Source organism: Pimephales promelas, chromosome 25, assembly GCF_988280905.1.
Source record: "Pimephales promelas chromosome 25, fPimPro1.hap1.1, whole genome shotgun sequence".
NCBI classification, from domain to species: Eukaryota; Metazoa; Chordata; class Actinopteri; order Cypriniformes; family Leuciscidae; genus Pimephales; species Pimephales promelas.
This window is the reverse complement of record NC_142793.1, coordinates 23276290-23299705: the sequence shown is the minus strand read 5'-3', so window position 1 is coordinate 23299705 and position 23416 is coordinate 23276290. Positions and strand designations below refer to the sequence as shown.

The 23416-nt window shown below is 35.5% G+C and overlaps 3 protein-coding genes across 4 annotated transcripts; all 3 read right to left on the bottom strand.

The window, feature by feature from the left end:
• Positions 1-1653: 1653 nt before the first annotated feature.
• On the bottom strand, positions 1654-5828 carry LOC120460300 (troponin I, fast skeletal muscle). The gene is made up of 7 exons (XM_039648006.2): positions 5740-5828; positions 4741-4773; positions 4508-4544; positions 4287-4415; positions 2611-2700; positions 2340-2516; positions 1654-2210 (listed from the first exon to the last, which is right to left on the bottom strand). The coding sequence occupies exons 2-7, from the start codon at positions 4746-4748 to the stop codon at positions 2121-2123; spliced, it is 531 nt and encodes a 176-aa protein (XP_039503940.2). The 5' UTR covers positions 4749-4773; positions 5740-5828; the 3' UTR covers positions 1654-2120.
• A 530-nt stretch (positions 5829-6358) lies between these two features.
• LOC120460301 (troponin I, fast skeletal muscle-like) lies at positions 6359-11804 on the bottom strand. Of its 2 annotated transcripts, none has more exons than XM_039648007.2 (7): positions 11668-11804; positions 10420-10452; positions 10276-10312; positions 10033-10161; positions 9023-9112; positions 8714-8890; positions 6359-6620 (listed from the first exon to the last, which is right to left on the bottom strand). In XM_039648007.2, the coding sequence occupies exons 2-7, from the start codon at positions 10425-10427 to the stop codon at positions 6534-6536; spliced, it is 528 nt and encodes a 175-aa protein (XP_039503941.1). In that variant the 5' UTR covers positions 10428-10452; positions 11668-11804; the 3' UTR covers positions 6359-6533. The 2 variants fall into 2 exon arrangements, with proteins under 2 accessions (XP_039503941.1, XP_039503943.1); XM_039648009.2 differs by having other exon boundaries at positions 10420-10449; positions 11668-11729.
• Positions 11805-16950: 5146 nt separating this feature from the next.
• Positions 16951-21802, bottom strand: LOC120460299 (troponin I, fast skeletal muscle-like). The gene is made up of 6 exons (XM_089127922.1): positions 21746-21802; positions 21616-21652; positions 20966-21094; positions 20158-20247; positions 17819-17995; positions 16951-17215 (listed from the first exon to the last, which is right to left on the bottom strand). The coding sequence occupies exons 1-6, from the start codon at positions 21751-21753 to the stop codon at positions 17129-17131; spliced, it is 528 nt and encodes a 175-aa protein (XP_088984048.1). The 5' UTR covers positions 21754-21802; the 3' UTR covers positions 16951-17128.
• Between the last annotated feature and the right edge of the window lie 1614 nt (positions 21803-23416).

Sequence of the window (23416 nt, the reverse complement as noted above, 5' to 3'; positions counted from 1 at the left end):
CCAGAGACCGCAGATGGGTCGTGACATTACTGACATAATAATGCGTCACAGGAATGCCTGAAAGCAGGACCTCATTAGCCAATAAAAACTCTTTCCATTCGTACCATTTGCATTTGATTCTAATGCAGTATTCAGACGGGTAAAATAAAATGAATGACAACAAATCTAATCATGTAGCCTACATAAGTGGTTGTTTAAACTGAAATTCAGTCTCCTAAATGGTCCCAATGGACACCAGATCTCATGGTGCTATACAGTTTTCCAAATGTTATAACCTTTGTATTCGGTTTCAGGGTGTCTTGTCTATAAGTGCCCTTGGAAATTATGTGCCCTCGACATAGTTTGGCATCTTCTTGCATTTAGTGCAGCTGGGTCAGGAGATATTCTTAGCAAGTCGACTCCTTGCAGTTCAACACTTGAGCTCCTTGGAGAAACTTAAGAAGGACCCTGGACCACACAAGCTATTAAATACTGAGCGCCCTGACCGTACATGGAGGGAGTTGTGTGCCCTAGATCCAGAAACAGGAGATGTTGGGTGTGAAAGTGCAAGCCTGAAATGGCTCAGGGTCTCGTATAGTGAGAGTGCAGGGGGTTCCTCTGTTGTCTTTGAGAATTAGTATTATTCCCAGTATTATTCTAACTAAGAACAGCTGGGATGATTGAGATGGAGAGTTTATTTTTTCAATCTAAATATTTGCCTTAAGTTAAACTTAAAAAGTCTGTGGTTTTACAAAACACCCCAGCAAAATTGCATTTACCCATTCATGATACTAAAACAAAGCATACTTATAAACAAGCTATTATATTATATATCTTATCTTGTTATATTATATTAATACGATTGTTATTTTATATTATTCAGTGGCTCTCAACCTGGATCTACAATTATATAACAATTATTTAAAATATATGCAAAAAATAGCCTGTAATTAGTAGGTAATTCAATTTCATTCCATGTTTAAAGCATGTCAGTTACATTGTATTACCGTCTTATACCAACCACCATAGTACTAGCAGAGGATTTTTATCAAGAAGCATAATTCCATATTAATACCGCTATCAGTATTTTACATCAATTGTAAGAAAATTGTTTACAAAAGCAGACTAAACTAAGAAAAAAATAACTAATGAACCACATAATTAACATGTTTTATTTTTAGGCCTTGGTATTACCATGGTATTCTCAAGGGAACTTGGAAATAAAATGGTACATGAATATGGTACGGTAATTGATTTGTAGCATTTTATATGAAAATTTACCTTGTATTACTGTACAATATCATAATAACTCAATCATAATTCATTCATTTTTCAATACATGAAAATGAGTTTAAATCTTCCTTTATGCCTTTCAGGATCTTTCATAAAATAAACTCGTACTGCAGACAAAAATGTAATATTAAATCTGTTTTATGTAGGCAATTGTTTTAAAGTTTACATGAAGCCTACAATACCATTCAAAAGTTTACCTTTTTGCATTTGTTCAGCAAGGATGCATTAAATTAATCAAAAGTGACAGTAAAAAAAAAATACATTTATAATGTATACATTTCAAATAAATGCTGTTCTTTTGAACTTTCCATTCATCGTAGAAACCTGAAAGAATGGTTTTCCAACCAAATATGGAGCAGCAAAACTGTTTGCAACATTGATCATAATCAGAAATGGGTTTTATTATATTATGATGATTTCTGAAGGATCATGTGACAGTACTGATGCTGAAAATTCATCACAGGAATAAATTACATTTGAACATATCTTCAAATAGAAAACATTTATTTTAAATGTTAACAAAAGTACTGTATTCACTGTGTTTTTTTAATCTTAAAATGCAGCCTTGATGATCATAATAGTCTTCTTTCAAAAACATTTCAAATATTACCGACCCCAAACCTTTGAACAGTAGTGAACATGCGAATGCTATTGGCTGCTCAGTAGAGGATACAAAGGCATACATGTATACACTAATATTTAACGCCATGCCATTCAACACTCGGACAATGTACAATGTGCAAAATAGTCCAGGAAAAATACTTTTTATTTGAACGGGAGGCTCACAGGATAGAACGATGTTTGGCAGAGAAAATGTAAGACATTTGGGAGAACAAAAACGATACATCTTAAGCCTCGGACTCAAACATCTTCTTCCTGCCGCCCATACCAGCCTTGTCCTCAACGTTCTTACGCCAGTCGCCGACTTGTTCTACAGACTGTGGAACATAAAAACATCAGACATGAATACAATGTGCTGAGATGAGGATAAAGCCCAAATACATCACACTTGGAGATGTTCCCATGGCCAAACAAAGGAAAGAAACATGTCTGAATGTGCAACCCACCTCTTCCTTGACCTCCTTCTTGACTTGTTTCAGGTTGGCTCTCAGATCCATGGACACCTTGTGTTTGGAGCCCAGAAGAGCCCCAAGCATCTGATCGGCAGACATGCGCACTTTCTTCAACGCGGGTTTCTTGAACTTGCCAATGAGGTCGACCACCTTGAGCTTCAGATCCTCAATCTATATTATATAATAATAATAAATAACTTTGGAAAAACTTATAAATAGATGAATCACTGATCAAATGATGACACTGAGGTGTTATGGTCTTTACCTCCTTGTTTGCCTTGGAAACCTTGGCCTCCAAGTCGTATCTCTCCTCATCAATAGTGTCGATCTGTTGGTGCAGTTTCTTGCACAGGTCCTGATACATGATATATGATATTGATTATCAAACATATAACAATTATGTATGCATTCTATAACCTTCCTTGCTTCAGTTCACAAGTAAAGCACCTAAAAACATATACATTGAATGCAGTGTAACTTTATATAACGTTTAGGTTACACTGGTCTGCTTTCTACTAACTATAAGTAACTGCAACTTAATATCAACTTACAGTCGTTAGAGTATTAGTATTAGACCCTTAGGTGTTAGGCTGACGTACTTGCAAAGTTACATGTATAGTCAACTGAATGTCTAAAGGGGACTATCGAAATAAAGTGTTACCAACTTAAATATAAACAATTAGTTTATATATAACTTATATATAAACAAATATATTTAATATAATATATACAATTAAGTAATTATATTTAATAAATGTGTATTAATATGGGGTCACTTAATTACATATGATCTAATTATATATGGAGTATCAATAATATGTGATCATATATGAAGAGTTCAGATGCAAAAGCCTCTAAATGCCATTTGAAATTTTCTTCTTTAATGATGATTTTTATCAAACTTGTATATTTAAGTTCAGTAATTTCACTTAAATGGCAATGATAATTACCTATTAATTGTTATTTAAGTGAAATTACTGAACTTAAATATACAAGTTTGATAAAAATCATCATTAAAGAAGAAAATTTCAAATGGCATTTAGAGGCTTTTGCATCTGAACTCTTCATATATATATATATATATATATATATATATATATATATGAACCAACAATAATCAATTATTTTTTAAATAAACAATACTGCATTTCTTACTCTAAGTAAATACTAGACTAATACTAATATTACTAATACTAATACCAATATTTTCTAAAATTGCCAATATTTGCATTTTAATATCAAAAGTTGTCAACATTAGTTAATGCAATGTGAACTAACATGAGCACACATTTTAACTAACATTGACAAAGTGTTAATGAATGGTATAAAAATAGTTTGAAAAAAATGTTTATATATTTATATATATAGTGACCTCATATTATTATATAATCATGCATAGATCATATAAAATTAATTGACCACGTATTAATATACATTACTATTTTTATATTAATATAATTGTTTATATATACAAGTTGGTAACACTTTATTTTGTTGGTCCAGACATTCTGTTGACTATAAGTAACTTTTTAAATAACTAATAAATTAAGAGTTAGTTAAAGTTATTTATAATGTAAAATTGCAATATATATATGATATATAATTACAAAAGTAATACAAAATACTAATACAGTTATATTGCAAAAACAGCTATAGTATTGATGTGATGATAAAAAATAATGCTTAAATATTGTATAACAATATTCATAAACTGTAAAGAAAAAAGTTGCTGCAGTATTTTTTTTAACTACAATCTAAAATCAACTTGCATGTTTAAGTCATTTCAACGTAAATTACATTAAACTGACTTAGTTGAAGCTTGAATAACTTATAAAAAAAAAGTTGAAAATCGCTTAACTTATTTTGATGAGTTAAAGCAATGCAAAAATAAATTATTGATCATATAATTTTTACAGGTGAAACGAGCAATAAGGGGGTCACCTGCAGCTCTTGCTGGGATCCAGGCAGATCCAGAGCAGGGCAGTGTTCACTCATGTAGTTCTCCTTATCAATAACCGCCTGCTTGGCTTCCGCTTCCAGCAGATTGAAGGCGATGGAGAGCACCAGGCTCTGAGGGGTTAGAGGAAGAGAAATCAACAATACGCTTTACAAAACATAAAAAAAAAATTAAAAAAAATGAAATGACTGTAAAATTGGCTAACCTTCAAATGATGCCTGCGGCTGGAGGTCATCTTTTTTCTGTTTATGAAAACAAGTTCACCATGAGTATCAAACAGAGCTGTACTTACTCAGAGCGCTAGGGATTCTATTATAAACTATTCTATTCAAAATAAACATAGCTTCATTTTAAATTACACATAGTAGTCTTTACACTATGTAAAATGTTATTCTAAACTGATAAAGAACCCACAGCAATTAAGATTAGAATACTTACTCTGACATCTTGGTGGTTTAGTGTGTTTTCACCCTGGATGGGATAGAAATTACTCATTAGATATTGGCAGTTTAGTTAATTGGCCAATCCAAGACAAGCACCTCAATGCGGTTTTAAACTGGTAAAGTTTGGTAAGAAATGAAATTCAATCAGGGAGACTGAGTCTGTAAGTTTAGCTCAACATACTGAGATGCTTGAGACACATTTGACACGACTTCAAAAGGTCATAAACATGATACCAGCGATCAGCTGCTGTATTCAGGCTATAAGACAAATGTGATTAAAGATTATACTGTTAAAAACGTTACTACCTTAAATTAAATACAATCAACTTGCATGTTTAAGTCATTTCAACTTAAATTACATTAAACTGACTTAAAAAGTTGAATTAGAGTTCAACTCCAACTCTAATCTTGTATGACATTTAAAAAAGTTGAAAATTGCTGACCTTTTTTTGAAGAGTAAAGATGTTATAATGTATTAATCAATCATTTTAATGATAAAAATAATATAAAGATATATTTTATCAGTAACAACTACAGTCAACCCCGTGATTTAAACACAATAAACTGTCGTATCAATTAGAGCATATTAAAATAGAACATTTAATTGAATAATGGAAATAAATAAATTAATGGTATTGCTGTTAACTATGGTTTCCTTGCAATACCTACATTTCAAATTCATATAAATTCTCTATTTTATTATTAATAAAGATAATGTATACTTATATACATAAATTATCAGGTAATTCATAACTACATTTAAAAGCACACTCATGAATATTAAAAGTCTACTGTATATGTGTCTGGACATATGGATGTAAAAATCAAGCACTTAGAGCACAGTATGTCTCTAAACAACATGGAAAGATTCATCAGTAACGTAATTGTTTTAGTAGATAAATATTATCTAAATCTATGCACAAATGTTTGCTTTCAAAGATGTGCCTTTGTCTTTTACGTACAGATCTACAGAGAGTTCTGGAATGACGCTCACCTAATGAGAAGAAGAGGAACACTTGGAGGAAGAACTGGAAAGACTGGTGAGCCTCAGAGAGAGAAAAGTTAAATAGGATATATATGTTGTAGTCTGATGGGTCAGCATATCTTGGGAGTCCTGTTTATGGAAGTGGGTTCCAGCCTAGACCAATAAGCCGCTGAGCTCCTGAAATATCCTGAGCCCATCCTCGGCATGACAAAATTTCCCTTCCTTCAAGACGCAGATGTGTGTGTGTGCTGTAAAACGGAAGCAATGCTTAATTCACCCAGATGCATAACACATCTGACAGAACAAATCATCAAAAAAAAAATCAAAATAATGAGAGATATTTCAGCAAAAAAAAAAAAAAAAAAAAAGAAGAAGTATTTTAAATTACTCACCATACAGCAAAAGAGATTGAAATACCACCCATATTTCTTCTGGAAGTTGTGTACCGACCAAATTAAATTTCATTAAATTAAAATTTAATTTAATTGAAGGAATACATATAGAGCAATGAAACTAATGAAAAAATACAGCATACAGTAGCACTATAGTATTCATTCATTACAGTCAAAACAGAGTGTAAGGGAGTGAAAGAACCAAAACATGCGTAATAAAACAAACACAAAAGGGATTTTCCTCAAAAGCATTCATTTAATGGTCGTGGCTCAGCGATGATACACAATTCTCTTTCAGGACATATACATACTGCATGAAACAAATGCTCATTTGTGGGACTGAAACTATGGCAAAAAAGATAAATGATTGCATAGCACTGACAATAATTAAACAAAGAAATGTCTAGGAATTTAGGCTTCGCCCTCAAACATCTTCTTCCTGCCGCCCATACCAGCCTTGTCCTCAACGTTCTTACGCCAGTCTCCGACATCTGAGGTCTGGATTATGAGAGAAGAATTGAGTGTGAAGGAATGGTAGTTCAATTGAGCATAGGCCTGTATACTGTGTACATATCAGGGCTGTCAACGCATGCAATTATTTAAAAATTCCTTATGTGGGAACACACAATTGCGTCATTAACTGAATTTACGTCATGCAATTAGTTGATCTTAGAAGTCAGGAGTTTCTCAGACTGACTCTGAGGATCTACAATGGCACAATAACCTGTAACCCTGGTAGGCGGAAATGTTCTAACGCTTTAAACCGGTTTTGTTTCTCTGTTTGCGATCAGATTTTAAGACATTAAGAAAGTTTTCAGTCCAATTATCCAATTAGCGAATGCATTGAAACAATCAGCGCTAATGGAAAGAAAACCAGACTGATTACATCAAAGAGACTCAGTGAATTATTCATTCCAGGGTCTGTTCAGGTTTAAAACACGAGCGTTGTCATATTATGTGATTGTTTCTCAAAAGTGTTACATCCATGTGGTTCTGTTCAGTATTGGAACTTGACATGTCTAAAACGTAAACAAGCTCTTTGCTGTTGCTTTGCATATTTATTAAAGCAGTAAATCATGAGAGCCAACACTATGTTGTTGTCTGGGACGGTTGACGTTTGTTTAAATAATAAATATTATTTTTAATTATATTTATGTGATAAGTGTTTATATTATATTATTATTATTATATTATAATTATTTAAATGCCCACCCATGCTACAAGCAATAGACGACTTGAGGCCAGTTAGGAGGATTTACCCATGGTAAAATCACTGTAATGCACGGCCTTTCAGGGCTTATGGCATTATTATTTCTGTCAGGACCACTATCGTCAAATACAATTGACAATTAGCATACAGTAAGGATTGGCAGTATGGTTCTGTTCTGGGCGAGATCACCCTGTGCATGGATAAGAGCCGGGGGAGCAGCAGTAACCCCCCTTAGGGTTAACAGTTAACAAACATGAATGTATTGCAGATATCATTAATTCGAGATTTTAAAGTACACCATAATTCGAAGAATTTATTCTGATTCAAGGCGAATCAGAATGCCATACTCCAGCTCCTCCTGACTGACTGAGGAGGAGCTGGGGATGGAGGAGGGTAATTAGCTCCTGAGAAACGCGATAGCTGCTGATAATACTAAAGGAGATTATACACTCACTTATTTTAGGAATTATTTTAGGATTATTAGGAACACCACACTAATACTGTGTTTGACCCCCTTCCGCCTTCAGAACTGCCTTAATTCTTCGTGGCATTGATTCAACAAGGTGTTGAAAGCATTCTTTAGAAACATTGGTCCATATTGATAGGATAGCATCTTGCAGTTGATGGAGATTTGTGGGACACGAAGCTCCCGTTCCACCACATCCCAAAGATCCTCTATTGGGTTGAGATCTGGTGACTGTGGGGGCCATTTTAGTACAGTCAACTCATTGGCATGTTCAAGAAACCAATTTGAAATGATTGGAGCTTTGTGACATGGTGCATTATCCTGCTGGAAGTAGCCATCAGAGGATGGGGACATGGTGGCCATAAAGGGATGAACATGGTCAGAAACAATGCTCAGGTAGGCCGTGGCATTTAAACGATGCCCAATTGGCACTAAGAGGACTAAAGTGTGCCAAGAAAACATCCCCCACACCATTACACCACCACCACCACCAGCCTGCACAGTGGTAACAAGGCATGATGATCCATGTTCTCATTCTGTTTACGCCAAATTCTGACTCTACCATCTGAATGTCTCAACAACACTCAATGCCATGCTCAAATTTGCTTAAATCACCTTTCTCTCCCAGTTTGGAGTACAGGAGATTGTCTTGACCAGCACCAGGGCGTGGCATTTAAACAATGCCCAATTGGCACTAAGGGGCCATTGAAGCAACAGCCATGTGATTGGGTGATTAGATAATTGCATTAATGAGAAATTGAACAGGTGTTCCTAATAATCCTTTAGGTGAGTGTACATGTGTACAGTGATAGGCGTCATATTCCTATAGGTAGACGTGGATCAGCTGAGGCGAGCTTGACTAACCTGCCAGAACTGATGCTACACTTAATTTAGATACTATAACCATTCACTCACCTCCTCTTTGACCTCCTTCTTGACTTGTTTCAGGTTGGCTCTCAGATCCAGGGACACCTTGTGTTTGGAGCCCAGAAGAGCCCCAAGCATCTGATCGGCAGACATGCGCACTTTCTTCAACGCGGGTTTCTTGAACTTGCCAATGAGGTCGACCACCTTGATCTTCAGATCTTCAATCTACACACACATTAGACTAGACTCAAAACGGACCTCAGAAAATCCAATATATAGACTCAACAGAAACATCGCCATCATCATAATCATCGTCATCATCATCATAAGGTATGTTTGAGTATTTTGTAAAGTTACCTCTTTTTCTCCCTTGTTTACTTTGCTCTGCAAGTCATATCTCTCCTCATCAACCGTGTCGATCTGATGGTGAAGTTTCTTGCACAGTTCCTGAATGGCGACATTAAAAAAATGCCAAGTTCTTTTTTCTAACTATCTTTTGCATCATAATGTTTCAAGAGTATGCAATGTAACTTGTATCATCCCTAGCCGCATATACATCACTGAGACATCAGTGGAACATCTGGGCAACACTACATACTAAGAACATATTTGTTCGTTCACAATCATAAATGTCAAGAAAAAAATATTTTGAATGCCATTCTAATATCCAAAAGAGAAGATTGTAGCAAAATCTAAATAAATTCCATTGGTTTTCTTAAAGTATCGAAATAACAAGATGAGTACATCAATGTTTATATTATATTCTATAAAATGAATTGTATTATTATATTATAAAAAGCCACAAAGTTTAGCATTAATAAATAATATTAAGGGCACATTTGTTCGTTCCAGAAACCTCAAGAAAAAAAAATATTTTAAAATGCCATTCTAACATTCAAAATATTTTTGAAAAATCTAAATATATTTCATTGGTTTTCGAGATGCATCTGGTTTTCTTGAAGTATTTTCGAAGTGCCTTGTAAATACCTTGTGTGCATCAGTTGTTTTATTTTATTAATATTATAGTTTTTACTAAAATTTGCAAATAACTTTAAAAAAATTAAAAATTTTAAGTTTTAGTAAATTTGTGTTTTGTCTTAGTTTTAATTATTTTTTAATTCAAATGTTGCCTTGACTACTACCATATAAATATTCAGTTTTAGGTAAGGATAATAACCCTGAAGATCATGAGTATAATGATATATTCATTGATTAACTGTTTTTGTAAAGAATGTACTTAAACATTCTGTCTTCTAAACAAACAAAAAGAAACATCTAAGTGATGTACATGTGCTATGAGAGACCGAAAATCATATTTTCTGTAGTTTGAAGGACTTTTAATTCATTCGGAGAATGTGGCGACAGACCTGCAAATCCGCTGTAGATGAGGGCATGGACAGAGGAGGGCAGGCTTGTGCCATGTAATTCTCCCTGTCTACAATTAATTGAGCGGCTTCTTTATCCATAAGGCCCTTTGCAATGCTAAGCACCAAACTCTGTAGAGCAAATACACAGTTAGACCTTCATTTCATACAACACCATTATAGTGCTATAAATCAATTTTATTATAGTATATAGTATCAAAAGCGTCTGTGCATTCTTTACTCTACCTTGAGATGGTGCCTGCGGCTCGATGTCATCTTTTTGCTGTGATGGATGATTAAGGAATTACAATTGAACAAAACAAGAAATAGAATCCCATTTCTTTAATATTAAATACATAAAATAAATAACAGATATATTCGTATACTCACTCAGACATTTTGTCCCCTTCTTTTCTTCACCTTCTTTTTGTACAGAGTGGGAAACAGTGCAAGAAAATTTAAAGACATTTTTAGAGAGATGAAACAAGTTTTATATATTTTACCTTTTGATATGCAATATTTAATCTTGATTCCTTCAAAGGTTCTTTATGTGATATACACATTAAGAGATATTGTGTCATATAGAGTGGGCTATATTTTCTGCATTATAATTTGAAACCAGCACTTGGAAATGTCTTGCGATCCAGAGGGAGGTGGGTGAATTTCCCCCTCTGATATCAGTATCTCCGTCTCCCTGCTTCTGGAACAATCTATGCATTTGCCAACAATATACAATACTCTGCAGACAGCTGTAAAAATCACACAGATCCTGTTTTGCTGCCTTCAGATGTCTTGCATATTTATAGGAGATACCCTCAAAGCTTATGGAGATATTTAAGGAACAGTTTATTTTCTTTCTTTCTTTGCAAATAATTTTAATCTAATTTTATACAATTTAAGAGTTATTTCATCCAAAATGAAAATTATGTCACCATTTACTCACTCTCATGTTGTTCTAAACCTGTATGAGTTTCTTTCCTCTTTTGAATATAAAGGAAGATTTTGAAGAATGTTTGTTAACTAAACAGTTTCTGGTGCCCATTGCCTTCCATTGTGTTATTTTCTATACCATGGAAGTCAATGGTATAACAACCCATAATATATCTTGATAATATCTCCTTCTGTGCTCAAAACAAGAAATGAATACAGGTTTGGAACAATGTGAGGGTGAGTAAATGATGATATAATTTTCAACTATCCCTTTAATGGTATAAACAATAAATACATTAGAAATACAGTTCTGTCATCTGAGTGGCATTTTAGCATACATATTCCTGTTAATATGGTCATACAGTTAAAATGTCATGTTTGTGCCAAGCTCATTTTGGCAGTCCAACACGCATTGCAAGATACTCAACAAGCATATGATTCAGTATCAAGAAAATAAAATATTTAATACATGCGAATTTAGAATTAAATCATCTGTGCACAATACTCATTTAAATTAATTGAAAAAATAACGCAAAAATAATCACTTAATAAACTAAAAATATTTGATATTCCTAGTTATTTTAGAGTTCCAAATCACTACAATCTGCTAAAAATGCCAAAATCCAAGTGAATAACTCCCCAAAAACAAGTCAAGCATCTTTGGATGAGATTAAATGGAATCAAACCGTGAATAGACATTGTCCTCACCTGTGTGAGAAAGTTAAGCAGCAGCTCAGCCCTGAAAGAAGAATGTCTGAAGGAAGCAGACCACTAGCAGCAGGACACGCACTTAAGGACGGTATATAAACCTGGCGTCATCATTCGGCTCCCCTCTTTATGGCAAGGCACTAACCACAGTTGGTTTGCCAGACTCTTGAAATATCCGCTTCGAATGTATGCCAATCACACTGCTTAAAATAGACTAATGGAGAAAACAAATTTCCAGATGTCAGGATAATGAAACTAACAAGAAGAATTAGCTCAAGGCAGTTGTTGAATCTGATAAATGAATTGTTTAACATGCAGGGTGTTGGAGAATAACACTTAATTTTATGTTTAATTAATAGAAACAACTAATTTATTGTGTTTTACAGAGGTGCTCCCCCCACTGCTTTGACCTAACATGATCCTCTAGGTTGCAAAGTCAGCAGTGCTTACTAATAAACATAAGATCATTTACAAATACTTACTCAGTTGTTAATAGTGTACTATTTACAGAAACTTCTAAGACTGCTTATGTTGGTCATAGAGATGCTACTACTGTTTTAATCAATTCCAACAGGATATGATGTACATTATGTAATGTTTTATGTTCTCATTTTCATCAAATTGCAATTATGAGTTATTTTCAGTTGAGAAAGATTCTCCACAGCCCTAGTCAGATGATTTAGATGACATAATAGCGTGTTCATTAGACTCTGCAGCTAACAAATTCAAGTTCTGACTGAAAACTACATCGGCGATTACCGACAGCCCATGAGAGAGCAAGATACAGAGCAGCGGGGAGTTCGGGGAGGAGTTATAGATCATACATAAATCAACATGGCATTGTTTCAGAAAAAGGCTTCTTCTCTGTCTATTTGGATGGGACCCAAGAAATTGAAGAAAAATTAGTAGAAATTTGGCAGGAGCACTCGTGTCTGTTTGACGTTTCATCTGAGCTGTACCACAACCGGGTCGAAAAAGAAAAAGTCTCACGTGAGAACTCTGGTCTTGAACGTGTGAGGTTGTTTCCTTGTCGCATCTCGCGTGTGTTTGTTTTGAAACGTACGTAGTTTGCGCGCAGCGTGCTAGACAGAGTTGTCGGCGATTCTATTGTAAAATCATGCAGTGTGAAACCTTCTGTCACCGATCCATCGTCCAGTGTGAACTCAGTAGCGACTGAATGCTGGCCAAGTTAGTCATGCAGTGTGAAAAGAACAGTGACCCGACTGCTTTGAAAATCGTGCAGTCTGAACTTGGCATTAATTAAACGGGTAATGTAATGAGTTGGTAGGCTATGTTTTATGCAGAAACAATTGACACATTTCACATTGGCTACAGACTACACTCTTAGAAGAAAAGGTTCTATATAGAACCTTAAAAGGTTCTATCAGCGCTACGTATTTGGAACCCCTGAAAGTTCTATACACTCTTAAAAAAGGGTTCCTCTGGGTTCTAAATAGAACCCTGGGGTTCCATACTTGGCTAATAGAACCTTTTTACAAAAAAAATAGAACCATTTTGGAGTTCCATATATGAAGCGGGGGATGGAACCATTTCTGGTTCTAAATAGAACCATTTCTTCTAAGAGTGTAGTATCAAACTGATTACAAGAAACAGTAGTCAGTATCCTGTTTTATCAATTGCATGTTATGTAGAGTTATTATTGCACAGTTATATTGTGCACGTCGTGCATGAAATATTATGCATAACACACGGTCATGTAAATCTAGTTAGGGTTTGAAGATTCAGATTACCTGCAGTTCCCACCATGACCAGCAGACGCCGCTAAATACTTCTGCAACTCTCCATCCAGCTCTCTTCCTGATTCCGTTCATTGTTAATCCCTGATAAGAAGAATCAAAGGCTATGTTACACAAAATAAATAATAATAATAATAATAATAAGGTTTATGGTTTTACAGAAGGCGCTTAGGTTAAGTCAAGATTAGGCCTTAGTTCAATTAGGACATTTAAATCTTTTTTTTTAAATGTGGCTTAGAAAAAAATATAACTGATGTGCATCTTGATACAAAACAATTGCTCTGACATATTCTAAGATTCCATACTTTAAAACAGCTCAAAAATGTATTTTAGTCTGGAACTAGATTAAAGCCACAGACAAAACAGGAACAGGGAAAAATAAACCAAAACACGATGAAACCAAACAGACTTAAACATACATCCCTGAAAATCCTGTAATAGTAACTCACATATTATGTTATATTAAAGATTGTATCGTTTAAATAAATGTGTCAAATAACATTCAACTTAATTTAATATTTACAACATAAACATCTCTAATAGGATAACAAATGTATATGATAATTAGTTAAAAACAGAGCAATTATCAACTGTCTATTCTTCTTCTGTGTCAGGATTACTCGATGCAAATTGCAATGCCAGGTCAAAAGTATGACAATGAGTACCATTGTGATAATGTGAGTAAATATGTAGCAAAGTCCTTTACATTTGAACAATGCTAATACCCCAGATTTAAGCCATAGCATCATTGTCTAAAGCACCAAGATCCGATGGGGTTGATTGTAGACACACCAGCTGAAGTGAATGGTTCAAAATCTCAAATCAACACATTATCTTTCATCGACCAAGTGTGTGTCAAAATACATACTGTAGTGATTTTTCAGTAGCAGTTTTTTTTCATATTCCCAACAAGAATACAGATTATGACAAATACCAGTAAAACAAAATAAAACCAGATTATTGATTTGCCAACAAATCGATCCAAGTCTGCACAAACATTTCTTAAACGCTCTGAAAAATGATATTTTTTTTTTTTTATTTGATAGGGACAATGCTCATTAATCAACAACAATACATGTTGTAAACAAGCCAGAGTTAGCTACGCGTGCTAATTTTCATCTGCTGTCCCTAGCCAGGTCTTAGCAGGCTGCCTAAAATGCAAAAGTCAGTAAAAAATACATTTAATAAGTACAGTAGTAATATAATAAAATATGAACAGGACATATCAGGATCAATATAAGCCTAAAAAACATAAAGAGCATACACAGGCCATATATAAATATACATACACTCTCTCACCCATACATATACGCAAACAAATGTACGCAATATACATACGCACATCTCTACATACATTCATACATGTACACAACCCATATACACATACATCCATCCACATATACACATACAAGTGTATTTTAAACCTAAGTATAGGATGTATGCTTACACGTATAAGTGTCCCCAAACCAAGACCTAAGTTGTTTTTTAAAGGAGAAGAGACTATTACACTCCCTTAACTCTTTGGGCAAACTATTCCAGAAAATTGTGGCTCTAATAGAGAAGACTGCATTTCCAAACCTGCTTTGTCTATACTGAACAATGCAGTCCCCTCTTGTTGTTGCTCTAGTAGCTCTATTGGCCTTGTCTTTCTGTTTTATGAATTGGCACAGTGGTGGTGGAGCAAACCCACGGAGTACCTTAAAAACAAGACATGCATCAGCGAAATGTATGAAATTTTCAAAGCTGAGCATATTGTGTTTTTTAATTATAAGACAATGATGATGACTATTTCCTTTCCGGTCCAGAGTCTTTAATGCCTGTTTATAAAGTGACTCCAAAGGTTGCATTGTTGTTTTGTTTGCTTGCGACCAACTAGTTAAACAGTAAGAGAAATGTGAGAGAATCATTGCATTCAGAAAGATTTTTGCGGCCTTCATTGATAAATACGATCTTATATGCTTAAAATTTGCTAGGTTAAATTTAACAATATTGGCAACCTTTTTAGTATGCTTTTTGAATAATAGATTTGAGTCTAGGATGATTCCCAAATATTTACAGTCCGGCACTACTCTAATCTTCTCTTGGTTGACAAGCACCTCAGGGTCATAAGTGACAGTTGGTCGTTTTGTAAAGTACATACAGACTGTTTTATATCATGCGCAAACTACGCATCTCAATTTGTGCTTATAACTGAAACAATAACAAATAAACAAGCAGGAAAAACACCTTTCAAATGCATCACAAATAGCTTAATTTGGTTAAAATATTAAATCTGTCAATGGCAAAAATGTATACTGTGCAGTTGGTCAAGATTCACACAGATGCTATTACAACATTACCAATAAGATAATGAAATAGAGAAAGCAGCATCTCACCTTTGAGCTGAGGCACACGCAGAAGAATGGAGGAAGAACTGCGTCTCTGCAGGGAGCGGGCATCATAACTACAGTATATATTGTATTCCCCCATGACCAAGGAAATCCCATCTCTCTTTTTATGGTAGTAGATCCATTCAGAGAACCAATAGAAAACACACACACACCTGAAACACAATATCAAATCCCTCATCTCCACCCGAACCCCGTCCATATAAATAACTCCTCTTTAGATTGTGCAGTTTATTTTTAATCTAACAAACTGAAGCCCACACACGAGGAACCGTTCATTAACAGTTTTCTAAGTTAATAAAAAAAATGCATTTGCTAAAACAAAACAAAAAATATTGTATTACATATTTTATAATATTAAAAATATATATACAATATCTTATTAAACCTTCACTTTTCAAGCAACAGGAATGAAACATTTTTGGTTTCCAAATTTGCCCCAGTCTGACCGAATCAACTGAAAGGAATACAGCGATTTGATCTCGTTCTTGACTTTCTGAGCAAAGCCAGGCATGCCTTGAAAGATGGAAATACTGTTTTTTATTCCTGTTTATGGAAGTAGGTTTCAGCCTAGACCAATAAACCGCTAAGCTCCTGAAATATCAGGACAAAATGTCCCTTCCTTCAAGACGCACATGCGCGTGTGCCGTAAAACGGAAGCAATGCATAATACACCAATGCATAACGTATCTCACAGAACAAATAAAGGGTTATATATCAAAATAATGGGATATTTACTCACCAATCACCATACAGCAAAAGAGGAGATCTCCATAAATGTGAGTTGAAATGCCACCCATATTTCTTTCTTCAAGTTGTGTACCGACCAAATTAAATTTCAGTACTATAGACCATTTCACAAGATGTAAACAACACTGGTCCAGAAGCACTTCCTGTTTCAGTTTTTTAACACTACATAAAAGCTGGGATAAAATACAACCAACAGAACATTTAAAACTGAATCAAAAATTTAAACAAACATCTTTAAGATGTTTTCTTTACATGTGCTTCTGGACCAGTGTTGTTTACATCTTGTGAAATGGTCTAGTATTCATTCATTACAGTGAAAACAAAGCACTAGTCAAAGAGTGTAAGGGAGTGAAAGAACCAAAACATGCGTAATAAAACAAACACAAAAGTGATTTTCCTCAAAAGCATTCATTTAATGGTCGTGGCTCAGCGATGATACACAATTCTCTTTCAGGACATATACATACTACATGAAACAAATGCTCATTTGTGGGACTGAAACTATGGCAAAAAAGATAAATGATTGCATAGCACTGACGATAATTAAACAAAGAAATGTCTAGGAATTTAGGCTTCGCCCTCAAACATCTTCTTCCTGCCGCCCATACCAGCCTTGTCCTCAACGTTCTTACGCCAGTCACCGACATCTGAGGTCTGGATTATGAGAGAAGAATTGAGTGTGAAGGAATGGTAGTTCAACTGAGCATAGGCCTGTATACTGTGTACATATCAGGGCTGTCAACACATGCAATTATTTAAAAATTCCTTATGTGGAAACACACAATTGCGTCATTAACTGAATTTACGTCATGCAATTAGTTGATCTTAGAAGTCAGGAGTTTCTCAGACTGACTCTGAGGATCTACAATGGCACAATAACCTGTAACCCTGGTAGGCGGAAATGTATATTCTAACGCTTTAAACCGGTTTTGTTTCTCTGTTTGCGATCAGATTATTTTAAGCCATTAAGAACGTTTTCAGTCCAATTATCCAATTAGCGAATGCATTGAAACAATCAGCGCGAATGGAAAGAAAACCAGACTGATTACATCAAAGATGGCAGAGAGCCATGCGTTAGCATGATTTTTGCCATGGTTAGCGGTTGATAAGAACCAATGAGCGAATTGAGGCCAGTTAGGGAGATTTACCCATGGTAAAATCACTAATGCAATGCCTCTCGGGGCTTCATGGATTTAGATAACATCTACCCTGTACTATAAGGACAAAGGAATAGTCACAGGATCATATTTCACTCACCTCTTCTTTAACTTCCTTCTTGACTTGTTTCAGGTTGGCTCTCAGATCCAGGGACACCTTGTGTTTGGAGCCCAGAAGAGCCTGAAGCATCTGATCGGCAGACATGCGCACTTTCTTCAACGCGGGTTTCTTGAACTTGCCAATGAGGTCGACCACCTTGATCTTCAGTTCTTCAATCTACACACACATTAGACTAGACTCAAAACGGACCTCAGAGAACGTCTCGGATTTCGACTGTGACCCTGGTTCCCTATGGAGGGAACAAGATGCTGCGTCGAGACACTGTTTTAATGCCTCTGCATGATTGCATCATGAATAATCAAGGATTTTTGCCCGCAACAATCACACAAAAAAAAACTCCACATTTTTCTGGAAGGACTGACCTTTGGGCCACATCACCATACAGCTGATACATCACCATACATCATCCTTTGTTGGAATAATGTAGTAATGGCTGTAAAACCATAACTCCCTGCTGGGAAGAGGAACCCTATCTATAGCCTCGTTTCTGAGAAGAGTCTGTACTTCTTGCTACATAATCAGAGCCTGAGTAGGACCCAACGAGATATCCACGCTGCCAGAAAATCCAGTAGCACCTCAATGCAGAACATGAGATCCACGGGGAGGAGTCGGATCACGATCCAAGGGGTGGAGATGGGTAGGATTAGGGTTGGGTTTAGGGATTAGGGGTGGGTTTAGAGATCAGGGGGCGGAGTTGGTTAGGTTTAGGTGTATGTAAGGTGGGAGGAGTTGGATCTGGATCCGACTCCTCCCCGTGGATTTCATGTTCCGCAGTGAGCACCATCTCAGAAAATCTGCTAAGGGGATCATTCTCTCGAACAGCCACCTCGGCGCCCTGAAAAGGCGAACCGGGAAGGAACAACCGAACTGACTGTTATACGACTCACCTCGGAGGATCGCTGGGGAAAGGATTTAGGTGTTTTACTTCCTGCTTATTATGACGAAAAAAATCGTCATTTTGCCTCATAATAAGCAGGGAGTCACGTTTCATTGAAAAGTGTAGACTACAAACATTAGCTCATTATTATTCCAGGGGGTGGGACTATTACAGATCAGTGGGTGGGACTTCACTTGCAGAAACTAAATCAATATCCGCCATCTTGTTTTTGGAAGCTAAGCTAAGAAGTACTGTGGAGATAGGAAGTATGACGATGACAGAAGAAACTAAACATGATATGGAAGAAGAGAATTTTGAAATTCTGCTGCTCGAATCCGATATTCGTGGCTATCTTTACGAGCCGCAATATAGTGAAGAGCATTTGAGGCTGATGGAGGAACAGGAGGCGGCTGCCTGTCGCGGTCGAGGAGCCCGGACTGGCTCGAGCTGAGGCGGACTGCTGTGCATGTGCTCTCGCTACGTGCTACGGCCTACAGACAAAGATAGTCCGTCTGCTGCAGAGAATTTCAACAATGGCAATTTCTCCTGGACGAAATCTCTGATTCAGACGAGCACACGGACGTTTGTGTTGTGATGTGAACCATCCCAGTTCAACTGACTGAACATTCAGGTATCATGCAGTAATACACCATATTTAGAAAGAAATACAAACGAGGAGTAATTCACTAATGAGTTTGCCAATGTAACGTTAACGGGGTTTGTAGTTGTGCGAAGAAGGCGGCGGGAATCTGCGAACATTTAAACATTTTAATAGTAAAATGAACAAATACAAAACGAAATTTTAAGCCAACAGCCCCTAATTGACGATTTATGTCCACACACAACATAAAATCTGTGAGAGATACGAGACCGATCGGTGTGTCTCTTGTCTTTCATTATCACTCACACCACCGGGCTCGCGCCGTCCTCTCGCACCACTTTCACGTCCCTCGTCCTGCTCGCCACAGCTAGAAATTTTGCGTGAAACGGATTTCAAACTCTGATGGCAGCTAACGTTAGCCTTGTAGACGAAAGACTGATTGCTCTGATGAATGATTTCTCTTCTATCGCACAGTTCCGGATTAGTGGGTGTGGCTTGTGGAGCTGTGCAATGTGGTGCATTGTGGGTGTTGTAGTCTTTCATACAAATGCACCCTTCGGTTATTTTCTGTCTTTTCTCGGTCAAGAGGGCACCAAATTCAAAAACTATTTTACATTTCGACTACATATATGATCCACTTTCAATAAAGATTAATGTTGAAATGGGTTAAATGCCCCATTAAAATAATATCCACCATGTTCAGTCACACCATTGGACTGATTTCATACATGCTTCATGATGTAATCACGCAAAAGCGTTCTCGAAGCAGCTCAAGTTCGCAAGACTCAACAGAAACATCATCATCATAAGGTGTGTTTGAGTATTTAGTTTATAAGTTACCTCTTTTTCTCCCTTGTTTACTTTGCTCTGCAAGTCATATCTCTCCTCATCAACCTTGTCGATCTGATGGTGAAGTTTCTTGCACAGTTCCTGAATGGCGACATTGAAAGAGTCAAGCTCTCTTTTATAACCTTTTGCATCTTTTGCATGCAGTGAAACACCTGGACAGCTCTACATTCTAAGAACATATTTGTTCGTTCACAACCATAAATTTCAAGAAAAAAAATATATTGAATGCCATTCTAATATCCAAAAGAGATGATTGTAGCAAAATCTAAATAAATTCCATTGGTTTTCTGGATGTTTACTATAGTTTTCTTAATTCATGGCGCCATCTAAATAACATGAGTACATTCAATGTTTATATTATATTACATTGTATTGTATTATATTATAATATTAAAAGCCACAGAAGTTAAGAATTAATAAACAATATTAAGAGCCTATTTGTTCGTTCACAACCATAAACGTCAAGAAAAACATATTTCAAATGGCATTCTTGTAAAATCAAAATAGATTCCATTGGTTTTCCATATGCGTCTACGGTTTTCTTCAAGTACCGACTACATCAATACGCTACACTATACTGGCGTGTAAATTTCATAAGTGCATCAGTTGTTTTATTTTATTAATATTATAGTTTTTACTAAAATAACTAAATACATTTGTATATTTTCTGGGTTTTTTGTTTTAGCAAATGTTTTTTTTTTATGTTTTAAGTTTTCGTAAATATGTTGTGTTTTCTAATTTCATATATTTTCTGTAGTTTCAAGTACTTATAATGCATTCGGTGAATGTGGCGACAGACCTGCAGTTCCGCTGTAGATGAGGGCATGGACAGAGGAGGGCAGGCTTCTGTCATGTAATTCTCCCTGTCTACAATTAATTGAGCGGCTTCTTTATCCATAAGGCCCTTTGCAATGCTAAGCACCAAACTCTGTAGAGCAAATACATCAGTTAGACCTTCATTTCATACAACACCATTATAGAGTTTTTATCAGCAGCACACATACTGACAAACATAAAAGCAGTCAGAAAAAAATGACAGTATGGTAAAGACCTAATCACATGATATGCAGTTTTCTTTCCTATTTAAACAGGAGGGTGGAAAATTTCAAAAGGTTGGATTTTACTTTTTAAAGCCATGATGTGATGTGGTACTTGCTGGTCTGTTGTAGATAGTATTAGAATGAGGGACAATCTCATCAAGCATTTGATTAGACAAAGCCATACATTTTCTTGCTCCGTATTCACAAGAGAGTAAGGAAAGTAAGAATTCCTGATAGCCTTGCGGTTTCTCTATATTATATTATATTATATTATATTATATTATATTATATTATATTATATTATATTATATTACAGTTTACAAAAGTCAAATATTATTTCATGAGGTCTTCAATAAATATTTTATTATATTATATAGTATCAAAAGCATCTGTGCATTCTTTACTCTACCTTAAGATGGTGCCTGCGGCTCGATGTCATCTTTTTGCTGTGATGGATGATGAAAGAATTACAATCGAATAGGAATATATTCCCATTTTTTTTATTTGAAATCAATCAAATAAGACATTCATATACTCACTCAGCCATTTTGAGCCCTTGTTTTCTTCACCCCTGTAGAGTGCAAAACAGAGCAAAAAAAAATGTAAAGAAATTTTTAGAGAGATGAAACATCTTTTATATATATACCTTTTGATATACAATATTAAATCTTTATTACGGGCTATATTTTCTGCATTATAATTTGAAACCAGCACTTGGAAATGTCTTGCGATCCAGAGGGAGGTGGGTGAATTTCCCCCTCTGATATCAGTATCCCCGTCTCCCTGCTTCTGGAACAATCTATGCATTTGCCAACAATACAATACTCTGCAGACAGCTGTATAAATCACACAGATCCTGATTTGCTGTCTTCAGATGTCTTGCATATTTATAGGAGATACCCTCAAAGCTTATGGTGGTTCGACAGAGATATTTAAGGAACAGTTTATTTTCTTTCTTTCTTTGCAAATAATTTTAATCTAATTTTATACAATTTAAGAGTTATTTCATCCAAAATGAAAATTCTGTCACTATTTACTCACTCTCATGTTGTTCTAAACCTGTATGAGTTTATTTCCTCTTTTGAATATAAAGGAAGATTTTGAAGAATGTTTGTTAACTAAACAGTTTCTGGTGCCCATTGCCTTCCATTGTGTTATTTTCTATACCATGGAAGTCAATGGTATAACAACCCACAATATATCTTAAAAAATATCTAATTTTGTGCTCAGCACAAGAAATGAATACAGGTTTGGAACAATGTGAGGGAGAGAAAATCATGACAGTTTGGATTTTTCAACTATCCCTTTAATGATCTAAACAATAAATGCATTAGCATTTGTAGTGGCATTTTAACATGCATATTCATGTTCACACTTAATTAAAATGTCATGTTTGTGCCAAGCTCATTTTAGCACTCCAACACATTGCAAGATATTCAACTGCCGTATAACTCAGTAACAAGAAAATAAAATATTTAATACGAATTTAGGATTAAATCATTTGTGCACAATACTCGAAAATTACCTTTTTGTACAAATTAATTTCAATGCTAATCACTTAATAAAATTTAATAAAATATATTATTTAGTTTATTTTATAGTTCCAAATCACTACAATGCTTACAGAAATACGTTTGTCATCCTAAAAATGCAATCCAAAGCATGAGTTCAGTAAACTCCAAGTGAATAACTCCCCAAAAACAAGTCAAGCATCTTTGGATGAGATTAAATGGAATCAAACCATGAATAGACATTGTCCTCACCTGTGTGAGAAAGTTAAGCAGCAGCTCAGCCCTGAAAGAAGAATGTCTGAAGGAAGCAGACCACTAGCAGCAGGACACACACTTAAGGACGGTATATAAAGCTAGCGTCATCATTCGGCTCCCCTCTTTATGGCAAGGTACTAACCACAGTTGGTTTGCCAGGCTCTTGAAATATCCACTTTTATTGTCCGCCAATCACACTGCTTAAAATAGTCTATCGAAGAAAACAGATTTCCAGATGTCAGGATAATGAAACTAACAAGGATAATTAGGTCAAGGCAGTTGTTGAATATGATCTGATGAGGGCTGACAGGAGTCGTTCATCTAACAAATGAATTGATTAACATGCAGGGTGTTGGAGTTGAAGAATAACACTTATTTTTGTGTTTATTCTACTTTCATTTTTTGGCTATAATTAAGGAAAAAAAATTTGTTTGGGGTTTTTTT